We start from the raw sequence: 23,795 nt of genomic DNA, 5'->3' as shown, positions 1-23,795 counted from the left end.
CCTCTGACCGACATACCAGGGTTGACAGTCACTCCCAGGGGCTGCCGGGCTCATGCCAGTGCAGGTGTGCATCCCTGGGGATGTGAGGGCTTCTGCACTGGCCTCCTCGATTTGGGCAGACTTCCTCACACAGGTGAGGGCTCCTGCCCACACCCTGGCAGGTGGCGGCCCCTGCAGGGCACTCACAGGGCTCTGGTCCCATTCTGGAGGAAGCCCCCCACTTCTTCCCGCTGGGCTCCCCCTCTGGAAGTGCCCTCCCCCATCAGGCCACTGACTGCAGCTTCGGCTGGCCTGGCCTGGGGACCTCCAGGAGTGGACAGCTTGGTGCCTACCTTCCCCCCAACCCCCAAGGATCTAGCCCGTCTCTGCTCTATCGGCTGTGACGGATGCACAAGAAAAACCAAGGAGGCCAACTGAGCCAGGCGACCTGAGGGGAGGCAACATCGACCTCTGCAGACGATGAGTTTTGAGCCCCATTCGTGGAAAGAACCCTTGACTTGAGAAACTGGGATGGCTCACAGAAAAGAAAGAAGAAAGCCTTCCCCAGCTTGCACTCCCCTGACACTTTTTAACATCGGGATTTGGGGCTTGGCTTCATGTAGACTGAAACAGTCCCTTTAGTTACAAAAAAGCCAGGGGTACCCAGCAGGCCTGAAGGAGAGCGATGCAAGATTTATGGACTGGTTGAAGGAACCACATTTCTAGATGAACTGCATCCACTGGGGGTTTTTCAGAAACATTATCAGGGACCTTTAAATGTTACACGCTTGCATCACGGGCCCCTTTCTGCATGTGTGTGTTATTTTACACTTAGAGGGGCTGGGCTAGTTATTCTGATCTTAAGCCTGGTACAGGGGGCCTGGTGACCCTTTCACCTCAGGGGCCAATCCTTCCAGGGACATTCAATAGGTGACAAGCCTTCCAGAGCCCTGCGCCTGGGACGCATCAAGAAACCCGGGGGCCGGTGATAGCGCACACGCCAAGCAGGGGCTTGAAATCGGGAGACGAAGAGCCTTACCTGCTGATGCAGTAGAAAGCAATGAGCCGGAATAAATCTGCAAAACTGATTCCTGAGCCTTCCAGGGAAAAGGCTGGAAAAGAGAGAGTTTGGAAACCAGCTGAGTGTCCCTGAGCATCCTGGGAAAGGAAAGGCCCTCAGTGCTGGATGTTGCCTGCTGCGAGGGCAGGAGCATCCCTGTGCTCCCTGACCGACTCTCACACGGCTGACGGGAACCAGCTGTGCGGCCGCCAGACACAGGCCAGGGGAGGGGCTGGGGGCCTAGAAGTCTGGCCCCTGACTCATTGGAACACGTGCTCCAGTGCCTGGTAAACAGACCAGCGCAGACTCAAATGACACAGCTAAAGTTTGGGATGCAAAGCTGGGCAGGGTCCAGGGGCCAGACTGGCAGGAGTGAGAGGCCATCAGGAGACAGGGCTTGGGGGACGCCAAGGCCCCACCGGCCCTTGACCCTCCCGGGCTGGACCTCCTGGGTCACAATCCTCTTTGCCAAAACGGGCCACTTCTGGTACAGACACAAGGCAGAGAAGGAGCTCGAGGCTTGGAGGATAACACGTGGTTCTCATAAATCAGCTTTGAGGTCAACTCTGTAGGAAAGATTCTAAAATTAATTTAGCCCCTACCCACTCCCACCACCACCACCAAGCGTGCAAGCGTGCAAGAAATATTCTGTCAAGTCGGTGCGCCATTTCATACATCTTCTAGTTGATGGAACAGAGAGTGGCTTGACTTCAAAAATTCATGTATTTGCCAACCACTCCTCAGTCCCTCTTTGCTGAAATGCCACCCCTGCAGCCATTCTTCCAGCAACATTCCAAAGAGCCTCAGCTGTGTGAAGATTTCCTCATTTCCTCAATCAGACGAGTTTCTCTCCCTTCCATAGCCTCATTTATTTTGCTTATTACTTGCTTACATTGTATTATTTCATTTACTATTTCTGTAGCACCCAAAACACATCTATACCTCCACACATATACCATGAGCGACAGACAGACAGACACAGAAACAGAAACACACACACATGTGCACCACAGTTTTGTGAGTTAAGTAAAAGGGAATGGACTTGGGGTAGGTTAACCTCTCTGAGCCTCGGTTTTCTCATCTGTAAAATGGACAATAACTGTACTTCCCTTGTCTCCCAGAAGGATAGTAGTGGGAAGTGCAATTTTTTAACAAATGTAGTAACTTAGGGTCTTCCCTGGTGGTCCAGTGGGTAAGACTCCACGTTCCCAATGCAGGGGGCCCAGGTTCAATCCCTGGTCAGGGAATTAGATCCCACACACATGCCGCAACTAAGAGTCCGCATACCACAACTAAGGAGCCAACGCAACCAAATAAGTAAATAAATGAACATTAAAAAAAAATGGAGTAACGTGTGAAAGAAATCTACACAGATATGAGGTGGTACTTATTATGAAACACACTGTCCAGATGTTATGATAAAATATCTATGTTTTTAAAGCCAGCCCTTCCTCTCTCAGTGCACCTCAATTTGCAGAGAAGGTAGACCCTGGCCAGGAAGGGGCCATCCTGGTGTGACTGAGGCCTTGTGGTAATCAGTTATAGGCAGGTTAATTCTTTGCTCAGACTAGCTCTTTCAGCCACTTTAAGTCACCTGGAGAGGACTAGGGAAGTGATAAAAGTCTTTACAAAATAGGGAGGAAATTGTTCAGCCAGGGAGGGACCTCAGGTGAACAACAAGTAAAGTTTAAAGTACAAACACTAACTGTACTTATTGCAGGAGGGGAAGGAGGGATTTGCAGGCTAACTTATCATGGTTAACTTTGGCTGTTAGAAGGTATTTAAAAACCACTTAGGGGACTTCCTTGGTGGTGCAGTGGTTAAGAATCCTCCTGCCAATGCAGGGAACATGGGTCCGGGAAGATCCCACATGCCATGGAGCCACTAAGCCCGTGCGCCACAACTACTGAACCTGCACCCTAGAGCCCGTGAGCAACAACTACTGAGCCCGTGTGCCACAACTAACTGAAGCCCGCGCGCCTAGCGCCCATGCTCTGCAACAAGAGAAGCCACCGCAATAAGAAGCCCGCGCACCGCAACGAAGAGTAGGCCCTGCTCGCCGCAACTAGAGAAAGCCCGCGCGCAGCAACGAAGACGCAACGCAGCCAAAAGTAAATATATAATTAAAAAAAAAAAAAAAACACTTAGATGTATCACTTCTTGGCTAGCTGAGCTTCAAAAGCCAACTCAGAACCACCTTTCTTCATTTAATATTTAATTCATTGCCTTTCAGATGGTGGGTTTGAAATCTACCTTCTGATTCCCTCCTAACGTAAATAAACCAGGGATCATTAGCCAGGTTCAGTGACGGCTCAGATGATTTTGCACGTGGAAGCTTTTCCCTGAAGCCAGGGGCCTTGGGAGAGGCCTGGAGGGAAAACATCATGGGACCTGAGGCCAGTCATACATCACAGAGGCTGCTCCAGAAACACCTCCTCCAGACCCAGTTAACGACTCTTGGGCTCAGCAAGACTATGAACTCTGGGCTGAGTGGAAGCCAGGATCTGCCCTGAAATTGGTCTCAGGACCTTCGGCTCCTTCCAAGGCAGGGACTGAGGCTCGCTCAGGTTATAACGAGAACCTGGTCTCCGTCATCTTATTGGACAGTTGACCAGCATCCAAACTCGCCTTCACACCTCAGCTGCTCACCTGTGGCTCAGTGAAGCCTCCCCCTTGGGGGTGTAGGTCCATCTTCTGATGGCGGCTGGGAGCCTGTCAGGACATCAGGACTGTTTGCTCCCTTTCCCATTGAAAACTTGGCCCTCCAAGATTTCAGATTTCCAATGACCATGGTTCGGCAGAAAGAAACCGACACTCCTGACCACGATCCCTCCAAAACTTCAGCCGGTCCATTTTTTCCAAAGGGCTAGATTCTGCCTACGATCAGCTGCCTTTCATAGCACACTGAACAGTGATGGCCTAGAGGGAACATATCCCCTCAAGGACTATTCACAGAGCTGTGCAGACACACTCTTTGGCGTGAGAGCCCATAAAAAGGCTCAGCGGTGCAGCCCACCCTGCAGCTCAGTCATCAGCAAACCTGGGGACTGTGCCCTGCATAACTGGGAAGAGGGCAAGGAAACCAGCCTCTGTTAGGCCCCTGCTGTATGCCAGGCAGCAGAATGCGAACCTTGCACACAAGTTGTTTAACTGAACTGTTAACACCGTATAGATGTCGCTATACAGATAAGAAAACCGAGGCTCCTAGGGTAGGTTACCTGCCCAGTCATCCTGGGACAAGCGATAGCGCTGGGACACAGACCCACGTCTGTTCGTCTCAAAGTGCAGGCTCTCTCCTATTCTACTGGCTCAAAGACCCCAGGCCCCCGTGTCACCGGGACCCAACCACCCGATGACCACTTACTGTATGTGCTTTCCTTGATGGCAAATTCCTTGAGTGGGGCTCCAAATTCACAGGGCAGGCGAAGGGAGAGGACTTTCTTCTGCATTTTGGTGGATTTACGAACCAGGAAGATCTAGGGGAGGGAAAAAAAAATTCAAGCTTAGGAAACATCTCAAAGGCTGGGACCTGGGCATGTGATAACCTGCACACCCAGCACCCATGAGTGGAGCCCCTGTTGTAGCCGAGCTACACGGCTTAAGGCAGAACACTACTGCCATGGAAAGGGGTGATGAGCAGACAGGCCACAGGTGCCCTTCTTGGGTAACTGGCCTCAGGAGAATCCCACTTTCCCTTTGCCAGAACCTTCTCCGTGAGGCTAAGTCTGCAACAGCATTTTCAGCCTGGTGACTGCTTTACAGCTCACGGTACATATTCTCTAGCCCGTGTCTGATAAAGGCATCCTGGTTGACGAACCCTAAATTTCTAGACACAGGTAACACGGCTAAGCCATAGGTGGTGAATTAGAGGTTCTTTGGCTAATTTGGCTTATGGGTGTATTTAAGATAGAAATCTGAATTTGCTGCCAACAGTGAAAAAGCACAAGGTGTTTTGTTTTTCACATTAAAATCCGAATGTCTAGCTTCTCTTGGAGAATGGGATGATAAGGCAAGACCAGGCATGGCCACATCCGCTGGAGCTGAAAAGGGCAACTTCCCCTGGGAGACAGGTAGCTGGGCTCTGAGGTTCGCCACAGCCAACACTGAGGTGGCGGTCCTAACTTTACTCCTGACTCGCTTCACTTTGTGACAGCTCCCTCCAGTTCCAAATAATGTCTTTAGATGTATGTTTTTTTTTTTGTTTTTTTTTTTGCGTTACACGGGCCTCTCACTGTTGTGGCCTCTCCCGTTGCGGAGCACAGGCTCCGGACGCGCAGGCTCAGCGGCCATGGCTCACGGGCCCAGCCGCTCCGCGGCATGTGGGATCTTCCCAGACCGGGGCACGAACCCGCGTCCCCTGCATCGGCAGGCGGACTCCCAACCACTGCGCCACCAGGGAAGCCCTAGATGTATGTTTAAACCCACCCAACCCCCGGTGCTGATCTCAGGAGACCATCCTAGCCTCTGTCACTGCAGAGGTGAGTATGCCGTGTACTGCTCTGTGCAGGCCATGCACTGCACAACTGCAGGGGGCGCCACCTATTTAGACAACAAATCAAATGGCACTCCTTGGAGCTTGCAGTGTGGTGATCCGCTGCGTCCTTGTTCCTTCCTGGGGTACATGAGCCTTCTCCAAGGATCCCATCCTGTCCTGTTTCTTTACCTACATCTCTTTCCTCTGCATTTGGATACCTACTCTCTCCTGCTTTTCTAAAGCCTTTTATTTTTTCCACCTAATCTTCATTTCTTTCTCAATGTCCAGTCAATAGCTCCTAAGATGATTTTTGGGGGAGGAGGGGTAATGGGAATTGGGTATCTGGTAAGGAGACAGGAAGATCTTAAGTTCCCTCTTTTTTCCCAGCACCCATAGGGAGGCAGCCAAAGAATTTGCCAGCTCTGGGAGTCAATGACTCTGGGTCACCCTGAAGCTTAAGCAGGTGTTTCCTCAGTGCTATCGGGTTGAGTAAAAGCCCCAAAGTACTGGTGGGAGGTAGCTGCTGGTGGGTGGAAAGAAGTATCGCTCCCTTAGGGAGGTGGGATCTCCTTGAGCCTTGGGGTCAGGGAGGGCACAACCTCTAAGCTGTATCTCCTGAACGTCTGAAACCTTAGGTCAACAGTTGGTAAAGCTTGGCCTAAAGACCAAATCCATCCTGCTGCTTGCTTTCACGAACACAGTGTTACTGACATACAGCCTTGCTTCTTGGTTTACGTACTGTCTATGGCTATGGCTGCCCTACGATGGCAGAGTTGAGTGGCTGTGACAGAGACTGTATGCACTACAAAGCCCCAAATAGTGATACTCCGACTCTTTATAGAAACAGTTTGCCAGCCACTGTCTTAGGCTGTAGATGAGTCAGGGATGGTGGCAGCCCAAGGACCAGATGCCACCAGAGCTGCTCTTGTAAATCTCTCTCCTTCACACACCTGCCCTTCTTTCTCTTCAGCAGCCTCACTTCTCCTGGTGAACCGTGGCCTCTCGCGTCCTCACCCCACCCTCGGCCTGCCCCACCCCGTCAGGCAGGTCCTGCCCAGGGCTCAGGTAGGTGGAGAACCTTCTGCCTGACTCGTTCCCCATCAGGTCTCAGCAGGAATGGACGTGCCTGACTCCAGGAACTGGGACGGGCAGGGAGGGGAATTGTTGCCTAGCAACATGGCAACCTCCCTCTTTAGAATTTTTTGCAGAAATACAGGAGCAGACAACTCAGCCTGAAAAAAGTGGAGGCCTCACAGAAGGGGGTCCTGATCATATAGACCAAAACCAAGGGCAACAACCCGGCACGCTGGCCAAGGAATTCTCTGCAGAGATGATCCAATACTGCGCTTGTCACCCTGAGTGTGTCCCAACAGAGGACTTAGTCCTGTCTGCTTCTGTCAGATGAGAAACTTACAAGTCAAAAAGTGATCACTGACAAGCTCTGGCTGATAGGAAACTTAAAAGTTTATTTTTGTGCCCAACTGTTACAACATTCTTCAGCCAGCTACGGAAGGAATTTTCTCCTTGCCTCTCCATCTATTTCTTAGTTTCTATCTCTTGTTATGTGTTGTTTCCAGTATTATTTTATCTGTGATTTACTGTATTTATCCTTGTTTTGGAAGTAGACATTGTACACAAGCGCTGTCCAGTAGAACTTTCTATGATGGTGGAAATGTTCACTACTTTGAGCTATCCATCCAATATGGGAGCCACCAACCCCTGGGACTAGGGAGCCCTGTGGCTAATGCCACAGAGGAACCGAATTTTTTATTCTATTTTATTAATGTAATTTAAATAGCTACATGAGGCAAGCGGCTACCATGACAGACAGCACAGGAAATACCTACCCATCACTGAATAACATTTTCTGAGAAACTTCTCTAGCGTCATGGAGTGGGCTTGAGTAAGATGAGACTGGTCTTGGGTAGGGGGGAGCTGAAAAAACCCAACTGGACTTTGATTTGTCCCTGAGACAATCCAAGGAAAGGAGGATCACATTGACAGCCAGAGCAGACAAGACTATGGACATGGAACTTTTGAAGACTGGGTCCCATGTTGGATGGTTGGGCCCTGGCAGGGTTCCCAGGCTCATGCTGAAAGGAAAACCACAGGGGCAACTGAGGACCCCACAACCAGACTCATCCCCAACGTCATATCTCCAGAAGGCAGGCCCAGGGCCTCCAGCCAACGGCCCCTCCTCAGGACCCCGGCGCCCGGTTACCCTGCAGACCTGGGTACACATGGTCACCGGGCAGAGGAAGGCAGAAAGGCAAATCACGAAGGGCTCTGTTCCTGGGAGCTGCCTCCAGAACTTCTCTGCAGTGTAACGAGGTACACACTGGGAACCGTGCTCCCTGCAGGCTGGGAAGAGCTCTCTGAAGTCCACGTCTTTCTCTTTAAGGAAGCGGCAGCCCTGCCCACCTCCACTTGCTTTCCCGCTTCTGAGTCTTACCCCAGGAGGCTGTGCCCGTAGGACTCCTGCCGCCTCGTCTTCGCTCAGACCCAGCTGCAGCCATATGGGGTGGGTGTGCAGGAGCCGGTCCAAGATGCTGAGCCTGTTGGACAGGCTGTCGTAGCCAGAGTCCCGGGGACAGGTCTTCACATCCTTTTCCTCGGAGTAGCCATCGTCCTTGTGTCTCACCATGCTAGGAGAGAGAATTGGCAGGGGTCAAACGGCTGCGGCACAATCCCCCACACAAGGACAGCATCTCTCGGTCTCCTTGATGGGGCTGTCCTGTCATCACCACCTCCTTTGCCTTCCCCTCCAGACTGAAAGCTTTCCGGGGGCAGACACAAAGTTCTAGTTCACTCTTTATCTCTAACGTTACAGACAGTACTCAACAACACTCAACACACCCAACCTTCTACTTCTAACCCAGTTTTCACAAGGTTCTAAACATCCTAAATGCTGTTTACTCTGTCTTCTGCCATAGAACATTTCTAACTTTGAGCCAAACACGCTAAATTCCGTATGGTAACCGTGAAATCAAGAGCATGACCAGGCAAGCGCTAAAAGCAAAGACAAACACTCACACTCACACACACTCATTTTGAACCCAAAGAACTGCATTTCATTTCTTGCCAGGCACTTTCGTTTTCCTTACTATATTATTTCCAATAGAAAACCACAGGTGAATGGTGTGTTGTGCTATTCATAAAACCATATGAACATTATTCATAATTGCCATACATACAGTGGAAACATCCCGAATCTCCATCAACTAGAGAATGGATAAATAAAATGTGGTCTATCCATACAATGGAATTTGATTCAGCCATTAGAGTCATTCATTCTTTTTATGAATGAGGCACTGGTCCATGCTACGAAATGAATAAACCTTGAAGACCCCACGCTAAGTGAAAGAAGCCCGACACAATAGTGTACTGATTCTACTTATATGAAATATCTGGATTAGGGAAAAACATAGGGACAGAAAGATTAGTGGCTGCTGGGGGATGGGGAGTGGCGTGGGGTATCTCATGACCGCTCATAGGAGTGGAGGTTCTTTCGAGGTAACGAAACTGCTCTGGAATGAAGTGAGCTCATGGCTGTACAACTTCATGAAATACTGAAAACCACAGAACTGCATGGCATGTGATGAAATCTCAAAAAAAAAAAAGAAAAAAAATTGGACTTCCCTGGTGGTGCAGTGGTTAAGAATCCGCCTGCCAATGCAGGGGACACGGGTTCGAGCCCTGGTCCGGGAAGATCCCACATGCCACGGAGCAGCTTAAGCCCGTGCGCCACAACTACTGAGCCTGCGCTCTAGAGCCCGCGAGCCACAACTACTGAAGCCCGCGCGCCTAGAGCCCGTGCTCCGCAACAAGAGAAGCCACCGCAGTGAGAAGCCCGTGCACCGCGGCCAAGAGTAGCCCCCGCTCGCCACAACTAGAGAAAGGCCGCATGCAGCAGCAAAGACCCAATGCAGCCAAAACTAAATAAATTTATAAAAAAAGATACCATATTGCTGTCCATCATTTCCCTTGGCACCCAACCCTACCCCTGCTATTGAGTATTTAATCCCCATTCTACAAATGAGGAAACTGAGCCCCAAGAAGCTCCCGAGCTGTCCAGAGTAATAAACAACCATGAAATGGCAGAGGTAGAAATTCCAGAGGTCTGGTGTTCCTCCAACTTTGCAAGTAACAGCTGAGATCATGCACACGGGAAGGCTTGTATCAAGTGGTGCCTACTGTTGGCCCAACCTTTATCAATATTTTCTCATCCCTTCCTCACGGTAGCCCTGAAAGGAGGGGCCAGGATCCCAGTTTTCTAAAAGAGGACCAGAGGAGGCTCTTTCCTTCCTTGAGGAGCCTGCCCAAGGGCAGGCCTCTGTCAAGAGAGGGTGGAGACCCCTGCCCAAGGCTGCTTAAGCTCTGGGGTGTCTTCCCCTCTACCACGCTCAGAGCTCTCCATGAGCTGGTCATCAACATGGCCCTGGAACAGCCAGTGGGACCACCAGGCCTGACCATCCATGTCTGCACAGCCTGTCTGCACAGGTGGGGTACACACCATCTTCAAATGTCTGCACCCAAAGAGACACAAATGTATGGCCTGGAGGAAGGCTTTACCAGTGAGGAAGACAGGTGGTGGGTCTGAATGAAGGGGAGGGAGGGAAAGGAAGTGTGTCACCCCCACGTGGACCACTCCACCCCTAAGAGGAAGCCCACCTAAGTGAACATTTTGGGGCATGCAGGCTCAGAAACAGCCCCCCACGATGACAGCACGAGGGCCGCCAGAGACCCCCCCTCCCCACACCCTCTCCATCACCTCTTGACTCGCTCCAGATCTAAAGAATCTCGTGTTCCCATTCAAGATTTACATTCCTCTGCTCTCAGATATGTGAGTGTTTTTCTTTACCGCTGCTGCAGTTTTCCAGATGGGACCATCTGTGCCCAGAGAGGGCAGTTCCTCATTCTGGAAATGCCATTCCAGGGCCTCCAGGTATTTTGAAGTGAATCTTTGCAGCTCTAGGAACAAACTCTTCAAAATGAAGCTGGTGTTAAAATTCCTTTCCCATGAGGTAAGGCAGGCAACTTTATGGCAGTGATTTTCACCCCTGGCTGCCCATGAAAATCGCCTGGGGAGTTTAAAGTTTTGTGATGGCTAGACTGCACCCCCAGATCCAATAAATCAGACACTTTGGGGCAGAACGCAGACATCAGAATGGTTTAGGTTCCCCAGGGTACAGCCAAGTTTACAACCATTGCTTTGCATCAGCACTTGAGCCTGGGTGAGAAATCTCCTGGGGAGTGTGAAGCCACACTTCCTGGTTTCAGCCCCAGATATTCTGATTGTGCAGGTCCGGAGTAGGCCTAGGATTCTGCATTTGTAGCAGGTTCTGGGGTAACGCTGATGCTGCCAGTCCCAGAACCTGAGGAGCACGTGCTTGAGACCTAAGAGCAAAATATGCACTTGAACTCAGACCCAATTAGGTTTTTTTTTTTTGGAGGGGAGGGGAGACAGGTAACAAGCCATTGAAAGAGTTCTGGGAACTCTAATAAAGATATATTTCAGGCCTGTCATCTCAAGTTGGCGATATTTTACCAAGACCAAATTCTACCACCTGTAACACGGCAATCCTGACACTCACGTGCTGAGAGTTGACACTTCTTCCTTCCTTAGAAGGGCCCACCCTGCTCATCCAGTTGTTAAGAAGCTACACAGCAGAAACTAACACAACACTGTAAAGCAATTACACTCCAATAAAGATGGTAAAAAAAAAAAAAGAAAAGAAATATAAGAGTGAGAGAGATCCACCCCCCCCCCAAAAAAAAGAAGCTATAAAGACTTTGTTCTGACAACAGACCTCACCTTTAAAAACCACGGCCCAGGGCTTCCCTGGTGGTGCAGTGGTTGGGAATCCGCCTGCCGATGCGGGACACGGCTTCGTGCCCCAGTCCGGGAAGATCCCACATGCCGCAGAGCAGCTGGGCCCGTGAGCCATGGCCGCTGAGCCTACGCGTCCGGAGCCTGTGCTCCGCAACGGGAGAGGCCACAACAGTGAGAGGTCCGTGTACCGCAAAAGAAAAAAATATAAAAACCACGGCCCAGACAGGAAGGCGGTGAATAAGATTCATGGGGTCTCATAAAGGAGCAACCATAAATTAGACCTTGTCTTTGCAAATGACTAAGCTCACGCTTGTCCTGCTTATGGGGACAAGCCTTGGGAAAGAACTAATGAGGGAGATACTAAAACTGTAGTGGATGCTGTTGGCGCCCTGCCCGCCTAGACCGCCTTTACCAACCAGGCATCCATGCCCCTGCTGCTATGAGTGGGACGCGTCTGGGGTGCTAGTCCCACTTCAGAGCTCCCTGCGGGGTCAGGCAGAGGCGACACCCCTGCTGACCCCACATCTTTGCCTGGCTTCCTCCCCATCCCATCCTATAAGCCCCGTCTCTGGCTCTGTTTCTAGAGAATCCAACCCAAGAAAGAACCTGATGAGATGAATAGAACCATGATTTCTAAGACAGATGTCTGCATGCAGATGTGAGGGTGGGCAAAGGATGAGTGGCTTATAAAAGATAAACCACCGAGTAGGAGACTCAGGAGATGGTCACAGTGGGAAGACTGGAGCCTGAGACCTGGCCAGCTCCCTTTTTAAGCTTTGTCTGAAAGTGGCAAATAACATCTCATGAATGGATGCTAATGAAAGACTTAGGAAACAGAACGTTCAGAGCCTTAAAATATCATCCCACGGATTCCTTATCCTGAAGAGGAGAAGATGCCCTGACAGTGGAGGAACCTGGGAGACATCTCCCTGACCAAGCGATCAGGGTCAACATCTCCAGCACCTGACATGGTACCTCTGACCTCTGATGCTCTGAGAAGGTTATAACACCACCAAGTCCTCCTGCCCCCAAATGTATTTAACCTGAATCCACATGGGAGGGAACAGACAAATCCAAATTCAGGGACTTCTGCAAAACCACTGGCCTGAACTCTTCAAAATGTCAGTGTGGTGAAAGATTATTTAAAGAAAAGAAACTGTGGGTTATTGTAGATAAAAGGAGACTAAACAGATGTAATAACCATGTTGAGTGCACAGAATTGATCACATATGGCCTCAGAATAAAAAGCAGCTATACGGTTTCCCTGGTGGCACAGTGGTTGAGAGTCCGCCTGCCGATGCAGGGGACACGGGTTCGTGCCCCGGTCCGGGAAGATCCCACATGCCGCGAAGCGGCTGGGCCCGTGAGCCATGGCCGCTGAGCCTGCGCGTCCGGAGCCTGTGCTCCACAACGGGAGAGGCCACAGCAGTGAGAGGTCCGCGTACCGCCAAAAAAAAAAAAAAAAAAAAAAAAAGCAGCTATAAAGAACAACTGGGAATAACTGAAAAGGGTAGATATTAGATAACATTTTATTGATAGTTAATCTCCTGACTGTGCTAGCTTTATTATGGTTATGTAGGAAAATGTTCTTGTTCTTAAAAGATGCATGAGAGAGGCAAAGTGTGAAAATGTTAGAAATTAAGTACCAAATGATCAGCCCCTCATGCCCTTCCACCCCCTCAAAAAAAGGGGAAAATACAGAGGTAAGGAAAATGTGGTAACATTTCAACAACTGGTGAGTATGGGTGAATAGTACTCTTCTTGCTGCTTTTCTGCAATTTGAAATTTCTTAAAATAATAGGTTGGGGGAAATGGGATGGGAAAATATATAGCATCTCACTGGGCTTTTATGAGCATAGGATTCATTTATTTATTCAACTATTACTACTATTGCCAAGTGTCTAGGCCCACTTTCATGGGGAGATGAAGTTCAATTATGGATTCAGTGAGACCCGCACCTACATGTGAAAATACTGGGCAAAGCACAGAATGCCCCACACACCTAAGGTGCCTCCAGGGGCAGAGAGAAAAGCACTGGAAAACTCAGACAGTATGTGCTCCCATTCCAACCAACCCGGGCCTCAGGGCTCTACGGCAGATGGGTGGCAACTACACCGGCTCTGGCGGGAGCCGCGCTCTCTAACATTCTGGTCACACTCAATTTAAGACTCTTCAGAGTGTGGGATGTGAGTGGCCTTTCCACTTGGCTGTATTCCCGTCATTCCCGGCACCAGGCGTTGGTAGCCTAGGCAGGTGCAAGAAAAAGTGATGGCAGCCCGCACATCCTAATGCAGGACGGGCGGAAAGACCTGATCACAGAATCAGATTCAGCTCAGAGAAAGCACAAACTTGCAGCAGTGTTCCCAAGGGATGCTTTCTTTTCCTCCTAATCCAGAACCCCACAGGATGGCACAGTTCATTGAGGCAGCTTCTAAGGTCCAGGGTCTAAACCAAAGTATATTCAGAAAGGCTCCCTTGTCCCTCCCAACACACCACTCCCTCTCCCCAGCTCCAGCCCCAACAACACATTACTTTACAGCTAAGTCTTTTTTTTTTTTCAAATAAAGACAGGCAATTAAGAAAGCAATACATAAAATACGGGAAACTTTGACGTGAAGTTGTTTCAGTGCAGTCGATACCCTCGACAGCCTTCTGTATACAAGAATCCTAGCTCAGCTGTCGAATAGCAGATATGAACTTTAAGGGAACTAGATACAAGGCAAAATGCCCAACTGTGACTCTCAACAAGGGTGGCACACGTCCATCTGGCGAATGGGTCTCAGCACGAGTGCAGTGCTCTGGAGGGCTCTGTCCTCAGTCAGGACACGGGGACAAAACAAGTATACAGAAGAAAACAGAAAGCCCTCCAAACCTTTCCTATGTGCATTAGAAACACAGCATGAAGCTGAACAATTACATTTTTTAAATGGATAATTTATATCAACACCTATGATAAGATGTACTTGATTATTTTTTAAGGACAAAAGCTATTTCAATTAAATATTTTAAATGTGCTAAGACTTTTCCTATCTAGAGCAGAGTGTTATATCCCAGTTCAATGAAAAAAGAGACAGGTTTAGTCAATCAACAACTTGAGAAAACCTCTCGTAGAATGAATGGCAAGTGCTCTGAGGAATTATATCTATGTAATTATATGATATATATATAAGGTGGGCTCCCAAACCAGATTCCATGGCTCCCTGGCTCACTCTGTGTGTTTGCACGGAGGAGAGCAATGCACCTTTGCACAAACCCTATCCCATCTACCTTGGAATTCGCTACCTTTGCAATCTCCTTCATGGAAAAGCCGTCCTTATATTTTAGTTTATATTTAGTTTATATTTTTTAGTTTTCTGCTTTGCCTCTACTAACAGAACTAGTGGGCCCTGTAAGTTGAGTCATGTGGAGACATGTGGATGACTAAGTCTGCAGGATTATTTGGAGGAAGGATTATCAAAACCCCCTAAAGTACACCTTGGCTTTCGGCCTTTGTCTCCTTCTTCCCTACTCCTCGATTCCTTGCCCCACGCACCACCCTTGATCTCCTCTATCAGGCTTTACAAAAGGCAGTTCTCTTCGTGGAAGCAGTACCCTGCCCGCCGTGCCTGCTCTTTTCAGGCCAATCCTGGCGTTGGATGTGGGACTGAGTAATTTACAAGGGCCGCCTCGTGGGATCTGAAGGGGTGAGAGACAGGCTCTACCTGGGTCTTACCTCCCAGGCCCTACCTGGATTTCCAGCAAAGATAACTCTCAGGGAAGACAGAGCTCTTCCTGCAGCCCAAGGGCTGGTTCCCTGAAGGTCACCAGTGGACCTTCCAGACCTTTAAGAAAACTAATCGTTTTTCCTTACTTACACTGTAAAGGCCTAATAAACAGCCAGAGGATGAATTAAGAGAAGCAGATGGGGCTGATTATTATCAATAAGATGCTAACGTCGTCATTAAAACAAAACAAAAACAAACAAGAGAAGAGCCCAAGGTTCCAAGTTGCTTTTGTCTAGGACTTAATTATGGCTTAAGATTCATCTCATTGCCTATTTGCCTGACATAGAGAGCTGCAGTCCTGCTACAAAGCGAAGAACTCAAAAACAAAACAAAATCCTACCTGGTAGGATAGAACAGATTAATTTTGATATTTTATAACTTTTCAGTGGTTTATTAAAAGTTGACAGTAATTCCCAAAGAGTGCTGGATACACTAAGGTAGTTCATGGAAGCACAATTTTTATTTTAATGTCCAGTATTTAATATAATAGTTACATGTATTTAGTGTAATTCCCAATTATGGTGGGGATATTTACTTTTTTCCCCATTTTTTATTGTGGAAAAATACACATGACATAAAACTTACTATCCTAACCATTTTTAAGTGGTATTAAATACATTCGTATTGTTGTACAACCATCAGTACTGTTCAAAAAGAAACAACAGGTCCCAAATGGAGTCACTTGTGCTGAGCTCATCAAAACTTACTACCTAACCTAAGTATGGTTTCAACCTTCCCCAGGAATGTGCCCTTTAACCAGCCAGCTTGAAATTTCCTTGCAAGCACTAATAAGATATTCAGCCTGAGAGACCCCTTCCTTTCCCTTAGGAGGGTGACCTTGCCAAAAACAACGAATTCTTTGCTAATAATTTCATGTTTCCATTTCCTCTCTACCTTAAAAAACCTTTCCTTTTCTGCAGCTCTAGGGAGTTCCTTTCTCCTGGCTAGATGGGATGCTTCCTGATTTGAGAATCGTCCAATAAAGCCATTCATGTTCAGAACTGTTTTCCTCTTGCAAACCTGAAGCTCTATACCTGTTAAACAGTAACTCACATTCCTCCCTCCCCCTAGTCCCTGGAAACCACCCTCTACTTTCTGTCCCTATGAATTTCACGACTCTAAATACCTCATATAGGGACCTCCCTGGTGGCGCAGTGGTTAAGAATCCACCTGCCAATGCAGGGGACACGGGTTCAAGCCCTGGTCCGGGAGGATCCCGCGTGCCACGGAGCAGCTGAGCTCGTGCGCCACAACTACTGAGCCTGAGCTCTAAGTAGAATCACGTGGCACTTGTCTTTTCATGACTGACTTATTAAATTGATTTTAAAATAAATGTAACAAGTGAGTCAATTTAAAGAAAAACATGAGGTAAATGAAGAGTAAAGATGGTACATGAATAAGTGAAAAATCATGGCACAATCAATGAAGCTTGGGCCGAGACAGTTCAAATGAGAAGAGAATATTTTTCCCGTATTCATCTTCACAAACCCTTCTCTTAGTTTCAAGGGGGAAGGTCATCCTGAGACAAGCATCTATTTGCCCCTGCTCAGCCCCCTCCTTGCTCACGTTCAAGCTGTTCTTGAGTGTCCATAACTGACTCCGACCCGCCTGTCAAAACCAGGCTCAAATCCTGTCCCCAGCGCCCCCCCACCTCGCCCCGGGCCCCTGCAGCTGCGCTGAATTCCTTCACCCACTGTTTATATGCCTCCGGGGCGCTCACCCCATTTTACTCTGTATCACACGTATCTCTTTCTAGCCTTACTTCATCCCTTGGCCATACTCAGGCCTAATCCTGGGCAGGCGTGGAATAAATGCCTGCTCTGGGCATGACAGGGATGGGGTAGGAGGTTGATTCCTTGTGACGGAGAAAGGGGAGAAGCTCAGTGGGCAAAGAGAAGTGGGGGACCCTGGGTCTCCATAGCTTCTGCCTGGGTCCCCACTGCACATCCTCTGACTCAGGCCTGTCCCTAGCCAGGCCCCGACAATAGAATCTGGCCACTGGTTCCTGTCTCAGGAGACAAAGGGTTCTTGTCTCTGTGTTTACCAGGAAATGGGTGGGGAGGGGAAGCAGATACGCCACCCCAAAATACGCCACTTTGGCAAGTGGATTGTTTCAAGTTGAAGACTCAGCCCAGCTGACTCAGAGAGAGCCACCTTCCCCTTAACTGCTTGAAAGAACTCGGATAGAGCCCTGGCCAGGAAAAGAGCTACTGGCAAAGATGACCTTCCATAACAGAAAGACTTCTCTGCATCGCAGACACCTGTTTACCAACACCTGCTCCTCTCACCTTCCTGTGAACTGTCTTCTCCTCTTTGAAGGAGATCCTGAGCCCTGTCTTAGCTCAGGATGGCACAGAAGCCTTGTCTGCTGACCGTCTTTGGGCTTCACGCCTTTAGGGCCCTGTTACGTACAAAATTTGTTTTTCTCCTGTTAAGGTATTATGTCAATTTAATTACTAGATCAATATAGAAGCTAGAGGGTAGAAAGGAAAGTTTTCCTCCCCTACAGTGGCAAAAATCACCAGAGCCAGCAAGAGCCCCCTGGCCTCTGGCCATCTCAGGGTCTGGGGCAAGAAAAGAAGCAGCCCAAATCCTTCCAGGGCAACAAATCCAAACTTTTAGCGGCTCTGTCCTCACTGCTCGTGTGTTTCCCTCATGGACACCCCCTCCAGCCTCCCTTGAGCAACAAGGGGTAGACTTTGAGTGTAAAAGTCATTGCTGAGTTTTGGTCTAGAATTGCCCTTCCACGCCTGCCAGACAAAGGGCATTGGTGCTAAGCTCTCCAATCAAGGCCCCCCGACACAGAATGCCTTCCCCACCGCTGGGGATGAGACTTAGCATTCCAACCAAAGTGGCCTGATGTGCCCCAGCTGGTTGAGCACAGGAGGCCTCGGGAGACCCTCCTGGCAGGAAAGCTACCTTTGGTGAAGGAAAGGAAAAACCCCAAGTGGGAACCTCACGCACACACCTCCTGGGGATGTACCATTCATTTATCAGTGGATTCTCATTTACTCAGAATCAAACCCCCCCACTTCCCACACATGTGAACGAGGCAATATCAAGACGCAATGTTTTGGAAGGCACGTGGACCCCGATCCTAGGGTCCGCTAAGCCTCATGATCCTCAGTGGTTTGGGGGGAAGAGCATTTGTAGTCAGACCTGGATCAAAGCCTCAGTTGACTCTTTCTAACTGTGAGGCTTGGGCCCATTACTGCCTGTCCTCCAGTCTCAGTTGCCCCGTCTCTAGAGACGGATTCTTGTTGAAAAAAGGAATCTGTTACTAAAACAAACAAAATCCGAAAAGAGCTGAGTAGAAGAGCCTGGAGCTTCTTGAGAACTACGAGTAGATTCTGTTCAGTAGTTTCCAGGATGTCTCTTATTCTCTCCTAATTTTTAGAAATTCAGAAAAAGAAACAAGGCAATGTCTTTTCACTCTAGACTATACAAATACTATTCTACAGGGAATTCTGTGGCGGCCCAGTGGTTAGGACTCTGCGCTGCTACAGCAGGGGGCCCGGGTTCCGTCCCTGGTCGGGTAACTAAGATCCCGCAAGCCACGTGGTGTGGCCAAAAAAAAAAAAAAGTGAGTCTTCCTGAGGATGGCTCCCAGCAGGTGCCTCTAGCTGGGGTGCCCTCCGTCCATCATCAGGGTCGAGTCCCAACCTGGACTCTGGTGCTCGCCATCCTCAACCTCCAGATGGAAAACAGTAAGGATGGAAAGCTACTTCTCCTGATGTTTCTGTGTCGAAATTTCCAGGCATATCCTCCCTCTCGGGGAGACTCCCTTCCTCGTTCTGCCCGTGTTGAGCCTTCAGCGGCCCCCCAGCCTAACAGAACCTCTTCACATGATGAACCAGCTGCAATGGCAAGGAAGATGCACTTGGACACGGCCCTCCAGAGGGCTCAGCCTTCCGGCTACAAGAGGCCAGTGCAGAGTTGTCTTCAGAATTAAGGACCAGACAGAAGTCGGAGCCCTGAGTCCACCCTGGCCTTGCTCTTGGAGCAGTAGATCCTTGCCGATGTATCAGAAGGAATCCAAACACACCCCAAATACCAAGAAGTGGCTAAGATGCCAGGCTTGGTGGGAGATGAATCAGGACATCAATAGGTTCTAGAAAAATGTTAGCAGAAAAAGACTCCTCTGTAGAGAGACAGAGAAAACAACAGCTCATCCCAAACAGATCCATCTAATAAAAATTTCTGGCAAAAGGACCAGTTCCAAATTTTTTTTTTTTTTTTTTTTTTTTTGCGGTACGCGGGCCTCTCACTGTTGTGACCTCTCCCGTTGCAGAGCACAGGCTTTATTTATTTAGTTTATTGCCTTCTTTGAAGTCAAAATGCTAGAAATTGATAGAACTGGGCCCAGTCCTGACTTGTGCAGTTTCCCTATACCATGAAAATGGATATTTTCATTCCTCAAGGCCTTTTTGTACCCTTAAACTCTGCAAGGAAAAAGATGAACAGATTTTGGGTCACGGGCTTCATTCCTCAAGGGCTGCTGCTTTCTGGGGGAGGAGGCCTCAACTTCCTCAAAGAGATTTCTAAAAGCACGTGGTAGGAGGATTTTTGTGAAAAGGCTTCATCTACTGAGGACCAGTTGGAGAGAACAGCACAGAAAAGGGAACATTTCCCCTTCGGGGAGGAGGCCCTGCCATTTTCACGAGAGGAGAAGGATTTGGTGACTTTTTTTGCTTATGAACTTCCTGCCGTCATCTCTCCAGTGAGAGATGAAAAGGGCAGATATGGGCCAGAGCTGGCAGGGGCCTTCACTCGTTCCTGTAAAACTAAGAAAGGAACAAAGAACCTGTTGTCCTGGGAACGCTTGGAGCTGAAAGCAGGAGCAGGGGCCAGGCCGGCTGGGTCTCGCCCACTGACCCTGGAGCCCGGGCTGCGGCCAGTGCGGGGTTTCACGGAAAGGCAGCTCTCCTTTGGGTCACACCGCTGTTGTCTCCGAGCTGAACTAAATCACCACTGCATCTAACCGAGCAGATGTTTTGCGGCAGAGTCAACTACCAATGTAGCAGCCAGCCAGGGTGTGTAAAGGCCGAGATGGATCCAACTCCAAAGGATGCCACTGTCAAAATTGTGTGCCCAAGTGCAGTGTGGGCAGGGATGCCAGCCCCCCGACAAAGATGGAATCAACTTCTAGGACACACTGTGCATTTCCAGGATGATCCAAAACGCCCTCGTAAATCAGCGAAAATCATGCACGATCTACCACTTGGACGCACAGAAAACACTGGCAGGACACGCACTCAGGCAAAGAAATAAAATAGCCAACAAGCAATCAGAAGTGGCTCTATCTCAGGCGGTGGTTCATGGCAATACTTATTTTTATTTTTTGCACTGTGCTTTCTCCACAATGTACATGTTCTACTTTGCTAATCAAAAAAGAAATCCTTATACACACTACTATATGTAAAATAGATAACTAATAAGGACCTACTGTATAGCACAGGGAACTCTTCTCAACACCATGTAATGATCTATATGGGAAAATGATTTTAAAAAGAGTGGATATATGTATAATTGATTCACTTTGCTGTACAGCAGAAACTAACATAACATTTAAAATCAACTATACTCCAATAAAAATTTTTTTAAAAAAAGAAATCTTACATGTTCTTTTTAAAAACCTTCCTCAATATCTCCAATCAAGATGGGCAAAACAGCTGTTTGGGGAACTTGTACTTACACTTGCTCACCTCATTCTTTAAGGCTGAGTCTCATCTTTCCTAAAACCACCTCCTACCTGGAATTACCTGCATTGTCTCCGAGGCCCCCAGGACATCTGGCATAGTCCCCTATTACGTCCTCATTCCATTATTCAATACTTGTTTACAATTCTTTCTCCCTTAGGTTGGGTAACTCTTCAGGCTCCCCTGAAGAGTTATAGGTATTTTAGCAAATAGCACCCACTCAAGAAATAGTTTCTGTAAATTGGACTTAATTGTTGCTACATTGGTAACAGTGTGAGCAAGGAGTTGGTCAATCCTCATAGAATTCCTTGACACACTGTTCCAGACACTCGTGGTGCCTTGAAATCAGGAAACACCTTAAGGAACTGGGGGCAAATTGATCAAGCTAGTCATAGCAGAATATCCTCGGGACTTCCCTGGTGGCCCAGTGGTAAAGAATCCTCCTTCCAATGCAGGGTATGCAGGTTCGATCCGTGGTCAGGGAAATAAGATCCCACATGCCGCAGGGCAATTAAGCCCGCGCACCACAACTACTGAGCTCACCACCTCAACTACAGAGCCCACGCGCCGCAACTAGAGAGAAGCCCACGCACCGCAACAAAAGATCCCACATGCGTCATCGAAAAATCTGCGTGCCACAACTAAGACCCGACACAGCCAAAAAAAAAAGAAAAGAAAAGAACATCCTCGATGAGCGTGATAGGTAAATGTCTTACTGCAAAACCGTTACTGCTAATTATGAACAGAGCTATGTCCCTCCAAAGCACCCCACCTGTCCTGCTTCCATTGAAGGCAAGAGGGGCTGTGTCTATGGTGTCCCTTGGGGTGTTTCAGACAAATGGAGTTTCAACTGTTTTCAACCCAAGCAAAGAGCTTCTCTATCCTGTTTGCCATCAGATATTCTTTGAGAGAGAATGTGAACAGGCAAGCACTGACAAATTAGAATTAGTGGAAATGTGCATTAACAATTCTTAGCAATAGATCATGTGTAAGACAAAGCCATAAACTTTGATAACAGCAAACAGTTTTTAGAAGGGACCTAAGATACTGAAAGATACACCTAATATTCTGTAGCAAATGATTATTCTGAGCTTCCTGTGTCTGCTGCAGGAAGCAAACCAACCTTTCTGACAGGTGTGGCTGGTTCTAGGTGTGGCCTGCCCTCAGATGCCACAGCATCTGAACGTATGGCCTGAGGTACAGGCAGGTTTCCAGATACGGCAAAAGAGGAAAATGTTTGTTCTTCTGGCTAACACTGCACACAACACAGACACTATGCAAGGAGACAAAATGCAAAGCGAGTTTTGCCTCCAATGACTTGAACTTGCTTCCAAATGACCTCATGAATACATTCTCCAAGATCTTCAGAAGAGCAGAAGTAGCCATAAATCAGAGAAGAATAGTCACTCTGTATGTGACGTTCCAAGAGAAAAAAAATGGAAAGGAATAATATGAAGTCACATTAAATTCTGCGTTTGAAGTTACCGACGTTGAGGACATGTATTTATTAAATATGGGAAACTGTACTGGAGGCAGATGTATTCTGAGTTTAAAAGAAGAATTTAAACGCCCATAGTAGCTGTATCAGATTTGGGCACATTCAGTTCTTAGTTATGATGCAGCCAATGGCCTTGGTCAAATCAATTCACGCGATGCTAAATATTTCTGCATATAAGTACTGAGCAAAGTAAAGGAGAAGAAGTTAAGAGGTGGAGAGAATTTTGTTGGCAGTTCTTTTCTGCTGCAGGTTTATGATCTAAGATTCACAAGCAGAAATAGAAATAATAAAAGGTACATATTTTTTCTCATTATTTCTGGATTATTGTCTCTTTTCATCCCCTCCCCCAAATAATCCTTTCCATAACTTCACAGGTTTCATAAATATCACCCAATGAATAGGCTGTCAGCTCAGAACTCCCCAGGACTTTAGCCTTGAATCTAGACATATGAAAATGGTAAAAGGGTGCTCTGTTAAAACTGGAGAGTCAGGGCTTCCCTGGTGGTGCAGTGGTTAAGAATCCACCTGCCAGTGCAGGGGACACGGGTTCGAGCCCTGGTCCGGGAAGATCCCACATGCCGCGGAGCAACTAAGCCCGTGCGCCACAACTACTGAGCCCATGTGTCATAACTACTGAGCCCGCATGCCTAGAGCCCGTGCTCCTCAACAACAGAGGCCAACTCAATAAGAAGCCCACACACCACAACAAAGAGTAGTCCCTGCTAGCCGCAACTAGAGAAAGCCCGCGCACAGCAACGAAGACCCAACGCAGCCAGAAATAAAATAAAAAACAAAACAGAAAAACTGGAAAGTCCCTAATTCCTGACTCCCAGAGCACTGAGATAAGCACTGAGTCACAACATACAGGTAATCACACCTGCGTTCATCCGTCATGGTTTCAGAAGCTCTACACCCACACATCCATCCAAATGGTTAGATTGAAAAAGTAGCCGATAGCAAGTATAGATGAGAACAGAGCATTCAGAACTCCCACACACTGTTGGTGGAAGTGCAAATTGACAAAATGACTTTGGAAAACTGGGCACCGTTTACTAATGTGGAATATATAAGCATCCTACAACTAAACAATTCACTCCCATACCCCTAATTGAAGCATGTCACATGTGTTCCCCAAAAGACACGCACAAGAAATTTCACTGCAGCATTACTCAAAATGGTCCCACGCTGGAAACAACGCAAATATCCATCAACAGTAGAACAGATACACAACTTGTGTTGTAGTCACAGAACGGAATACGTGCTGTATGATTCCAGTAACATAAAGTTCAAAAAGAGGCAAAACTAATCGATGGCAATAGAAGGTGGTTACCTTGCCGTGCAGTGTTCAGAAGGGAGCCCCTGGGGGGCACTGAGAATGTTCTGTGTCTTGATCTAGGTGCTGTGCTGTGTTTACTTTGTGACAACTCATCAAACTGCGAACTGATGTGTGTGCTTTTTCTTCATCTTGTTTTACTCTGGTGGGACTTT

The 23,795-nt window shown here is 48.2% G+C and overlaps 1 protein-coding gene across 3 annotated transcripts in view; it reads right to left on the bottom strand.

The window, feature by feature from the left end:
• RIN2 (Ras and Rab interactor 2) overlaps nucleotides 1-23,795 on the bottom strand; it is a 219,655-nt gene that overhangs the window by 32,994 nt on the left and 162,866 nt on the right. For all 3 annotated transcript variants that reach the window (XM_082670024.1, XM_082670025.1, XM_082670026.1), the window contains 3 exons: nucleotides 7,966-8,158; nucleotides 4,404-4,515; nucleotides 1,019-1,091 (listed from right to left, as the gene is read on the bottom strand). In XM_082670024.1, the coding sequence (XP_082526150.1) occupies nucleotides 1,019-1,091; nucleotides 4,404-4,515; nucleotides 7,966-8,158 (378 nt within the window). The remainder of the gene's footprint in view (nucleotides 1-1,018; nucleotides 1,092-4,403; nucleotides 4,516-7,965; nucleotides 8,159-23,795) is intronic.

Source organism: Grampus griseus, assembly GCF_964374135.1.
Source record: "Grampus griseus genome assembly, chromosome: 14".
Lineage (NCBI taxonomy): Eukaryota > Metazoa > Chordata > Mammalia > Artiodactyla > Delphinidae > Grampus > Grampus griseus.
Note: the sequence above shows the minus strand (reverse complement) of the source record. Positions and strands in the feature narration are given on the sequence as shown.